Source organism: Triticum aestivum, chromosome 5B (assembly GCF_018294505.1).
Source record: "Triticum aestivum cultivar Chinese Spring chromosome 5B, IWGSC CS RefSeq v2.1, whole genome shotgun sequence".
In the NCBI taxonomy this organism is placed as follows: Eukaryota; Viridiplantae; Streptophyta; class Magnoliopsida; order Poales; family Poaceae; genus Triticum; species Triticum aestivum.
Window position 1 is genome coordinate 38,390,734 of NC_057807.1, and position 11,257 is coordinate 38,401,990.

Here is an 11,257-nt window from a genome sequence, read left to right on the forward strand (position 1 = left end):
AGTGGAGGAGGAGGCAGCCATGGCGACGAGCTTCGGGGGAGAGGAGGAGAGAGTTCAACCACGACGGAAGCATCAGAGGAGAGGACGAGGACGCGGCCGTGGCAGAGTGCATCAGAGAAGAGGGAGTCTATGGGCGGCAGCAAGAAAGAAAAGAACGGGTCAGGAAGAAGATAATGTTGTGTGGCAAAAAAAGAAGGTACTGCACGGGCCTACCTGTGTTTTCTATTGATCGAAACGTCGGAATGAAAAAAACTACTGCGCACGATCGAAAGTGATCGCACGATGCGCACGGGGCCGGCGCCGGCAGTAAACGTTTCCCTAAATCAAAATGAGCCGAACCAGTCTCACCTAGGGTGTTGCGCTGGTCCGAGTCCGATCCTGTTAAGTAATAACATGTGATAAATAGCAAATCAACGTGGGCTAAAAACCGTGGAAGAAAAGAGGAAAACGTTCTAAAAAAAGGAAAACACATGGACGAACCCAAAGACGCCCTCGACGTGGACGCGAGTCGTTCCTCACGAGATGAGAAACCCTTTTCCGGCGCCGCCGGTGCAGAGGCCGCGGCGCACGAGATGAGAAAGATGTCGAGGGCCTCCCTCGGCGATGACCCGGAGACGGAGCGGGAAGCGAAGAAGCCACACCTGGCAGAGGAAGAGGAGGTAGCTGGTCGAACATCCCATTCAGAGATGATCTTCGCGGCCTTTGAGCACGACAGAGCCCAATCCCAAGTAAAACTAGGTGATTTTGCCCCCAGGTTCCAACCTCTTTTCCTCCTCATCAAGACAGACTACTTATTCGTATTTTTCTGTAGATCGTGTGTATGATGTGATCGAGTCCGTGACGGAGGAATCCTCCGATCCAGCCAGCCCTCCACTCTACGAACCCTACATACCCGACGAGCTTGCTGATAGGGCTGCCAATCCGGGCATACGCGCTGCCTTCCGGCATGCCAAAGCCAAATACAAAGCAGAACAATGTGAAATCAATTTACATCTCTTCTTTTCTCATGTTAATTTCCATCCTCTTCTCATTCCTCGGTGACACGTTAATTGCACAATTGATTTTCTGTATGTAGCTCGTCAGGCTTCTCTCTTCACAATGGATCATCACCGCTATAAAGCGCCTTCGTGCTTGTTCTCTGACCCATGCCTCCTTCCCATCCGTGAACCCGCAAAGGATGCAGTGCTTCTTGCTGCCAACTCGGTCATCATTCTCTCGTCCTCTCTCGGTGCGTATGCATGTGTGTAACGTCATGCTTGAATGCTACTAACAACTAATATTTGCTACCTGCCAAGTAGTGTTCTGACTTTTGGTTTGCTTTGCAGAGAGTCAGCCGCTGAATATGTGCTCTGGTTTGTGGATTCAACGGGATGACAGTCGCAAAACCGCTGTTGTTTTGACGTCTGCTCATCTGATTCGCGCAAAGGATCCCTCCAAGATGGACCCGTGGTTGGAGGAGTGGACAGGCAAATATCACCGTGAGGCTAAGGTGAGCTTCCTAAGTTTATTTATACATTCTCTAATGACAATAGATCTGATTATGATGAGACTTTCCTGATAGTTCATATCACAAAAGTCTTCTTCAACAATATAAATTCCGTGTTGTAACTTTCACCGCTATCTTTTTTAGGTCATTGTTCACTTGCTAGACAACACTACCGTACTGGGCCGGCTCCTCTACCTGCAGGAGCATTATGAATTTGCTCTTTATGAGGTTGAAGTTGACAAACCAGTTCAGCTGCCCACTTTCATTGATAGTGCGTGTTCTGGCCAAGATGTTTTCCGACTTGGAAGAGATGAAAATCTGGATCTAACAATAACCCATGGTAGGGTAGAATACATGGTTCCAGATTGGTATGAGAGGTGTCATTACATGTATTTTTCCCGTGATACAAGTCACAATATGGTATGTTGTATCTTCACTTTATGTTTTCTATTCCGACGTTTGTATCTTGTCTACAAACTGAATATTTGTCACTACTACAATTCTACAGTTTCAGGACGATGGAGGGCTCATCATTGATTTAGAAGGGAGGGTTGTGGGTCTCGTTAACAATCACATTAATGAGACTTTTGTACCTTCTTCAATATTGCATAAGTGCTTTGATTTCTGGAGGAGGTTCAAGTATGTCTTTCCTTTCTTTTACCTACAGTTCTTTGTTAGTTCTGTTGTGTAATACACATGTCTTGTATGGTTAATAATTCGACAATGTTATGCCCAAGATTTTTGTGGTAATTCAATTATATTTGGTATAGGTGTATACCTCGGCTCCACCTTGGAATGACTTTTACTTCTATCAGACTTTTAGACCCAATTTGTATTGAGAGGATGAGACGTAAGCATAGCATCGAGTTTGGTCTTATTGTTGAGAAGGTATATAGATCATTATTTCATTTCACTCATGTTACTAGTTTCTCCTAAAATTGTTCCTCATATGCATATTATGGAGTAATCATTCTCACTGAATTACACATTAGGTCTCAAAAGGATCATATGCTGAGAAACTTGGAATCAGCAAGGGTGATGTTATTGAAGGTTTTAATGGAAAATATATTTCTACTACAATTGAGGTATGTGCATTGTGTATTTATTAGTTACTTGCCACTCCATCGTAGATTAATCTCCCACATCAGATCGGGTTAACGGATTGTGTTATTATAATCAAAGAGGGAACACGTAATCATGTGTTTTTAATTAAATGATCTAGTTAATGTAGTGTTAGTTCAACCACCTCCCAACTCATTACGCTTTCTGCATGGATAAGTATCTATACACAAGTATATGTCAGGCTGGTTATTCTAATCAATTTGATGGAAGAGCATATAGTTTACATTATACAGCGGGCACGTATGTATCCCGTAGCTAAGATCAAATAAGTGTATATGGTATGTAGGATGTACATGTGTTAAATTGTACTTCTAGGGGGAGTGCCTGGTATATGAACAATTAATTTAATAAAAGAGTATGCATATATATGCATTATGAAGCATAGATTACTCTATTGATAATGAAAAGTGTATACACAATTGATGTTCATTTGATAGTATCGAGTAGGGACTACTTATTATTGTTGATTTAAATATTCCAGAGTATGGAGCTATGAAAAAGACAAATACAGCAATGAATACTTCACACTATTGAATGCTGATTTTGTCTTTTTCATAACTCACATTCCTTAATGTGTTTGACCCTGAAATTTTGCAGGGCAATAGAACATCACCCTCTTAACATCTCTTCTTTTGAGATTTTCTCGAAACTTCAAAACATTGTTTATGCATGGTTTTCACAGGTCTCCACCGAATATTGGTTTCCGTATGATATTCTCCCGGGTTATGGAAGAACAAGCCAACATTCGGTGGAACTGGTGAAAACTACGCAAAAAAAATATGTTTCAAAGTTCTGATTTTTTAAAAGGATGTTAAGAGGGTGATGTTCTATTGCCTTGCAAAAATTCAGGTTCAAACACATTACGGGACGTGAGCTATGAAAAAGAAAAAAAAACAGCATTGAATAGTGCCAAACAGTAATGTCACTATTCATTGCTGAATTTGTCTTTTCCATTGCTCGCATACTGTAATATGTGTTTTTACTTGAAATTTCACATGACGGTAGAACATCATCCTCTCAATATCTCACATTTTTCAGATTTTCTTGAAACTTTCAAACATAGTTTCCACAAAGTTTTCTTTGAATGTTGATTTCCGTATGATCTCCCAGTTTCCGTATGATATTCTCCCCATGGGTTATACAGTATGCTCTTTTAGGGGAGGTGCTTTTTATATGAAATATCTTTAGAGTTGTAGCCATTACATATTTCAGAAACCACAAAACAAAAAAAAATCTGTTGTGAAGGAGAGGGAGAGGGAGAGGAGTGATCGGGTGAGTACACCTGGTCGTAGGGGTGTATTTTTCATATATATATTTCATGTGACAGACTCTTGGCTTTTATAATTCTCTAGTTGGAAAACATGTTGATAGACATATGCTGGGATCACTTCGACCAAGGAAATGAATTAAATGAAGAAAAACATGTCTCGGTAAGTTAATTCTATGTTGTAACTATGAATTGCTTAATTTATGCTGACGATAGCATTATGAAAAATATGTTTCAAAAGTTAATTTTATGGATTCTTCACAGGTAAAAATATTTGATGCTAACAAACTTAGCCGAAAAACTAAAAACTTAACCGTAATTGTATCGGATCATGGAGAGGACATTGTAAAAGGTAAGCATCTCCTCCGTTTTATAAAGGAGTGTTTATTTATTTCACCTTAAAGTCATAGTTGTATCTAAACTAAATGTGATGTTTTTGTCTGTGTAGGCACTTACCCTATCACGGGAAAATAAGGTATGTCGGTCTCTGTTGTTTCTTGTGCTGGTATCAAGAAGGTAAACATCTTCCCAATATAAATTTTGATTTTGATTATGAGTCCTAATTTATCGCATTTATCTCTTTATTAGATTCAGTATATTTTAAGTTACATTTAACGAAACCTGGATGTTTTATATCTGCATAGGCACCCCAATACTGGTGTTGGAAGATGAGTCAATGTAATTAACACCTGCATGCCAATTGAAGATGCAAGTTCGACATAATCTTTTTTGGGTCTGTGCACGCGTGCTTTCTCAGGAAAAAAATTTCAAACACAGTTCAGTTTTTGAAATACTTTCGCCCTGAGGTCAAATTTGTCAATTTTGCCACGGAACGCGAGTCTTTAATAAAAAGCAGTGGACTGACGCTTACATCGCTACTGTAGTTTCGGATTTGCTAAGGCTTTGAAGCCACAGGGCCAAGCGCCAGGAGGACAAACACATACTTACTCAATGGGCTACATATATTTACGGAACTTATGTATCATAATTCTCCCCTTTCTCTCTTGCTCCTGGCTTGGCTATGGCCAGCTGCACAGGCCGTGCAGAATTAACATTTAATTGGCGTTTGGTTACCCAGGCTAACGCCTATTTTGAAATACATAAGGTAGAGAATGCTCTACCTTCGTTCACTTGGCGACAATTCTGCAACTGTGTTAGCAGATAGGTTCACTGAAGCATAAATGCACATGAAGCAGTAGAGATGTTGCAAAATATCTGACAAACTCATGAAGTGGCAGCTTAATTGATAAGTTTGAGTGTGTTGCTCTAGTTAAAAGAGATAACCTACAACTGCAAGAAAGTTTTTTCGTGACTTGTTATACTGGAACTCAAAGCTGAGGTGGAACACGATGTCTGTGGTCAGAGACCCAACAGTGGTCTGAGACCCAACAGTCTGCTTATTAGAAACATGTTTATTTATTTATTTATGGCAACAAGATTTTTTTTATATAGGCAAGCTTGGCTCTTTTTTTGAAAGCTTGGCTCTTGGTAAAGTAAATTCACTTATATCACCATGGCAGGACCAGCACAAATCAATTTTGAAAAATAAAAATAAAAAAGTCCAGCAAAAAACAAGGGAGGAAAGCAATAGTAAAGACTGGGAGCATGAAACCAAGGCATTTTACTATGGCAGGGGAAAGTAACAATCAAGTGAAGTTCCTTTACATACTATGAATAGCAGCTGCATGAAGAGTGATGCTCAAACGTTGCTGGTGCAGATCAGCGCCATGATCAAGAAGGTACTTGACCGCAGGAAGGTGGACATTAGTGACGGCATGCACCATGGGTGCAAACTCTAGCATTAAGATACACACAACACAGCTAAATTAGTTAATGATCAAGTCATAAGACTATGTATGCTTTAGGATCTAAAATGATTGAATGTAATGGATTACCCCTGAGCGGTGTCAGGCAAGTCGACATTGATATTAACCTTGTCCACGAGATACTGATTGAGCGGCAGCTTGCCAAGACCACCTGCGGCGTGTTACGAAAGAGAGACAAATGGATGTTAATAGTTTTAAAAAGTATTGGTGCATCGGGCCTGGTGTTGTTTTGATCACAAGCCATTGAAAAATAGAAACTAAAAAACACAATGTAATGCTGATTTTGTTGCCTCAAACTATGCCTGAATATGTGTCACTTTGCATGACTGTTGTCAAAAAATGATGTGGCATCCCTGTTAATGCATCAACCTATAAGAGTCTTGCTGGCTGGGTGCATCAGCGTGCATATATATAGGATAGTAAAATAAGAAGAAAAAATGGGAATAAATGCAAACAAAATTTGTTCGTCTTGTTGACCAGGAATACATCTAGGTGATAGAAAAAAGATGATTAGGTGACAGTGTGCACAAAAATGGCACAGTTCGAATTGATAAAAAAAATGTGGGTGCGGCCACATGCTGAAAATTTTGGCCCAATATACTGTCTTGCTGCATGCTACATAATGTGTTCTATTGCGCAACATGATATATTAAGGCTAGACAACATCAAGCCAAAAAATGTAGGTGGCTTTTGCCAAGTTGCCAACAAATGTGACGAACATAATGTACTGCATGCGTTGGTGCGACATACTTTATTAGAGCAGGCAACGTCTGACTATGACAGTTTGTGGTACCCAAAAAGAATTAACACTACATGATTACTTTGTGTGCTTCGCTACACTGAAAGTTTTGGCAAATAATCTTTTGGCTCTATATTACGGTGTCTTAATTTTATAAGTAATTAGAGGTGGAGAACCGTAACAATGTATTTTACACCAAAGGAAAAGAAAATCACACATAAGGTATTTGTCGTTTCAAAAAGTCAGATTTATTCAACCAATAAAAGTCCAGAAGGGTCAGGTCGTCTCCAACATCAGGCCTCAATCAAAACAGGAAAAGTGAAGGTGTGCTAGTGGCGGTAAAGCAGCATCGTCCATTTTTCGATTTGTCCATGCTACTGGTAGATTGGATCATCTCCCAGGTCCCGGCAAAGTGAAAAATATCACTCCACAAAATTAGCACTCTAAAACCTCCTGCTGCAAAAAAAAGAGTCATAATTATTAACTACTCACAATAATTAAAATGGTTAGCCAGATTTACATGTGACCAACATAATGGGTTCTGTTGAGCAAACATGTTGTTTTGGTTGAGGCAACATGCCAACATCCGATGGAAAGAGAAACTGCGAGGACAATTTGAAATAACTGCTGGGATAGTTCAGGATGTATCCTTGAACCTTCAGAAAAACCTATGGTTTGATCGCTGCGTACATTTGGCTATAGAATGTTGTGGTCACCAAAATCGTAGTGTGTAGCTTGTAGATGTGGAAATTGCTATGCCTTTTTCAGTTCGTGTGTGATTTAGTTTTTCCCATGTACAGATCGAGGCTCAACCTGGACATTGAGCTGCTGGAGGCCTACATTGGATCCGACCAGGGGTCGGAGGCCCTCTATTCAACTCCGCTGAAAAGGTAAGGGAACCCTGCACGAAGCAAGTGAGACGCGCTCCTAGTTCGTCCTGCCCACAGACATCATCCCCTTCATCCAGAACAATGCAATCCCCCCTCTGCCACCATCGGCATCACCATCACCTCACAGGGTCTAAGAGGAGGAGGATGAGGTCCCAAGCACGGTCCTAAAAAAGATGACAAGCCGGGCCCTTTGGATACTTCAAAGCGTCGTCGTTCTGGTGTCAATGACAATGGCAAGGCCGACGCTGCAGGTGGGTCTAGATAGAGGTATGCGCTTAGATCCCACGGTAAGGGCATTGCCACCGCTGCAGGTGGATTCGGCGGGAAGTATGTGCTTAGACCCTGGGCATGACCACTTGGCTACTTCATTCACAAGCCACAACATAGTCGGTCGAGTGGCCACGAAACTCTTTTAAATTTGGATACGCATATAAAGTTTTAAGCTAATTGAATGATTAAAGACATGATGTTTCTCTTTATTATCTGCATGATGAACAACTTTTGTACGCATTTGTTTTTTCCTCCACATTTATTAGGACATTCCACCCAACTAGACATAATTGTTTGGACTCTCTTTATATTAATTTTTTCGAGAACCACTTTGCTTTAAAATTTTGGTCAACCTTTTGAACAATCTTTATATTATTATTATTTTTGTACCCGATGCAAGTTACAATACAACATTTTATACTTAATCTTTTTATAGAAATTCTTTTTGTACTAAACTTTTATATTTTAAAAAAATTAATTATATCATACTATAGTTTTGTAACGGAACATATCATAATATCGTTTCAATGAGCATAATTTTCTAGTATTTATCTATCACTGTTAAGCAGATAATAAGTTTTCTAAATATAGTACTTATAGAGTGAATTATATTATACAAATATGATGCAAGTCAATGGAAATTTTTCTTCTCCTATATTCAAATTGTAAAATGTAAACAATTTTTTCAACATTAAATAAATTACATATTATAAAAGTATATATATCTGGATGTTTGTCGGTGTGTTCATAGATATTTTACAATCATTAAATATCATTGTACAAAATTACAAATCATACACTCTAACAAACATCTTAATAATAGTTTATAGTGCAAAACTAGGTAAGCATATCTATAGAAACTTCTTGGGTATTGAGGGTGTCCCGGACTAGGGGTAATAACATGTACGGCCTGCTACTATGGGCCGAAGTGAAAACCTGCTAGCCATTGCCTGGTGGATAGCCGGTGTGAACCTCACCGTGAGGAAGAAGAAACCCACCAAAGACATGGCGTATACTTCAAGCATAACTCTTGTAGTAGGCGTGTTTATTCCTAATTGGCAACCGGCCATATGTAAACTTAGATACCCCAGTGCCTATATAAGCCGAGGGGTTTGGTCCGTAGAGGCACAATTAGGAGACTTAGGGTTTAGAACACAACATACGATCTCGAGGTATGTAATCATGTACTTGATACTCCATACCCATCATTTCCAGATCCAAAACTCAGGACCCCCTACCGAAGATCAGATGGTTTTAGTACCGACATTGCTGGCCCATGCAGGTCCGTTGTATGTTCAAAAAGGATCGATGGCTCATCTTCAAATCAACAACAACATCACACTACTAGGGAAAAGGCTAGCAGCAGCGCGGGTTTTAGATGTGTCAGTAGCGCGGGTACCCGCGCTACTAATAAGGCGCTACAACTAACTCATAGCAGTAGCGCGTGCGCACCCGCGCTACTGCTACACAAGTGTAGCAGCAACGCTGTTAGGTGAAGCTCGCTACTGCTAGTAGCGCTAGTGCTCTTTGGCTGGATGCGCTACTGCTACTGTGGCGCTGCTGCTAACTTTTATACACTCGCTACTGCTAATTTAAGTAGTTTTTTTTGGCATATTTGTTTTGTATTTGAACAGGCTTTGTAGAAGAATCTTTAGCACATAGAAATGTCATCATGATACACATACAAATGCCTGCGAGACCACAAATGTAATCATAGCATGTACATACAAATAGTCTCATCATAATCATCATCCAACACATAGTGATATCTTGTCATCATCTCGAAAATAGCGATACATGCAAGTCTCGAATACTTGCAACTACAACAACGTCATCCATCTAAACAAAGGTATACGCAAGAAGTGCTATCACTATGAGTGAGAGCGGAACTATGCAGTACATGAGGTGGCGGTTACGAGTCCTCTCTCGCGCTAGCGTGAACCTCAAGTAACTAGCTTCTCCTTCTTGTCTGCTTTTGAAGCCTTTATGGCTGGCGCCCGTGAACCCATTCACTTGCGCCTGACACTCATGCCACTCGTTGTACACCCCCGGAACCTTCCCTTTGTACATGACATAGCATTTCCATCTCGCCATCAAGAAACATGGTACCTGTTAGAGATGCATGTTCATGAAAAGGATGTACAATCATATATATGCAACAAAATATACTAGAGCAACACCGAAAAAGAAAGGGTTAGCAACTAGATGCAACATATACAGTACGCAAATTAATTAACTAGAGGTACGCAGTTCATCATACGCAAACTAACAAAGTAGCATTACGCAAGTTCGGCAGGGACCGTGGACGATCACAAAGTTTCATCGCTATAAAAAGTATACAAGTTCAACTGACACATATCATCATCCTCGGCATCATAAATCACTAGAAGTTCCATCCTTCCATATCATCGAGGACGAACCCTAGCTTCTTGAACGGCGTGAGGTCTAGACGTTGCATGCCTATGCGAGTTCAGACGTCAGCTCGCGATATAGGGCCGTGGTGGAACATCCCCTTCTTATCGACGACTTCTTTCATGATGATCGTCGCAATGTCGCTTTGGATGCGAAAGAAGTCATCAGCCTCAATAGCTCGTTTCACCCTCCCTTTCTAGGAGGCCAAATCATTGCTGAACATGCTCATGGCATGATTGTTAATCTTTTTCATCTTCGGATCATCCCACGGTTGTTCTATGTTATCATCCCGGTCGGGGAACTTGAATCTCTTGTGCAACTTCGTTAGGAGCAACTGCGTCAAATGTTCTTTACTCCTTAAGTCATCGTCGTTGATGCTCGCGCATTCCCGTAGGATGCATCCTACTTGGTTCCCATAGCACTTGCGAGGTTCTTCCGGCTCTAACGGCTCAAACTTGCCAGGTGCCATCTTTGTGATCACAAGTCGTCCAATCCCTAGTTTGTTAGGTTTTCGTATCCTCTGCTTCTTATGCTTCCTCTTTTCGGTAGCGGCATCGGGGCCGGTACCTTCCCCACCGGTCTCGGTGCCGCCATCGGTGCCGGCGCCGTCGGTGTCGATGTCGGCGTCAGTACCATCATCGAGGCCGACCTGCAAACCTTGCTTAGCAGTCAAATAGTCGAGGTACTCTTGTTCACCGTCATAATCCATCTCGTCTGCATCTTGGTCAGAAGGCCCAGTTTCTTCGTTGTTCGACATGTTTCCTATGATTAATTGGCCTCATTTATTTCTAAAAGTATGAATAAATGAGAAATGACATAAAAATAAATCTATGTGCCAGCACTCGATATGCCAACTATGTAGCACAAATCATGCCTTTATTTACGGGAAATTTCGGCATGACCTTTGCTAAAAAATGGACATATCGAGCGCCTGAAATTCACCGGAACGGAAATGAATCAACATTCCGGCGTAACATAGGCCACTCGGATCATTTTCCAAACATGACATGTCCAAAACATGACATATGCACATATCACATGTCCAGTTCAAATTTGCATATAAATTCAGCTAATTTTGAAACCTAGCTAAATTCATAACTAAATAGATAACCTAATTAATTAACATAACCGAAGAACCCTAGCAGAGAGGGGGGGTTACAGAGAGTGCAGGGGCGAGGAGGCAGGCCCGACGACGGCCGGCAGGGGAGAGGAGGGAGGCGAGGGCCGACGGGTCGGGGGCGAGCG

At 41.1% G+C, this 11,257-nt stretch overlaps 1 protein-coding gene across 2 annotated transcripts; it reads left to right on the forward strand.

The window, feature by feature from the left end:
• The first annotated feature begins 448 nt into the window (after positions 1 to 448).
• Positions 449 to 4,875, forward strand: LOC123115559 (uncharacterized). Of its 2 annotated transcripts, none has more exons than XM_044536691.1 (12): positions 449 to 738; positions 812 to 976; positions 1,076 to 1,228; positions 1,326 to 1,489; positions 1,631 to 1,906; positions 1,995 to 2,125; positions 2,257 to 2,374; positions 2,479 to 2,571; positions 3,961 to 4,038; positions 4,140 to 4,227; positions 4,324 to 4,391; positions 4,520 to 4,875. In XM_044536691.1, exons 1-11 carry the CDS (start codon positions 471 to 473, stop codon positions 4,347 to 4,349), a joined length of 1,560 nt encoding a protein of 519 aa, XP_044392626.1. In that variant the 5' UTR covers positions 449 to 470; the 3' UTR covers positions 4,350 to 4,391; positions 4,520 to 4,875. The 2 variants fall into 2 exon arrangements, with proteins under 2 accessions (XP_044392626.1, XP_044392627.1); XM_044536692.1 differs by having other exon boundaries at positions 2,001 to 2,125.
• Positions 4,876 to 11,257: the final 6,382 nt, after the last annotated feature.

Excerpts from the sequence above, each read along its gene's own strand:
- LOC123115559 (XM_044536691.1), top strand. The coding sequence starts at position 471 with ATGGACGAACCCAAAGACGCCCTCGACGTGGACGCGAGTCGTTCCTCA. Across the intron at positions 739-811 it reads CCAATCCCAAGTAAAACTAG|ATCGTGTGTATGATGTGATC; the intron begins GTGATTTTGCCC and ends ATTTTTCTGTAG. Across the intron at positions 1,490-1,630 it reads AATATCACCGTGAGGCTAAG|GTCATTGTTCACTTGCTAGA; the intron begins GTGAGCTTCCTA and ends TATCTTTTTTAG.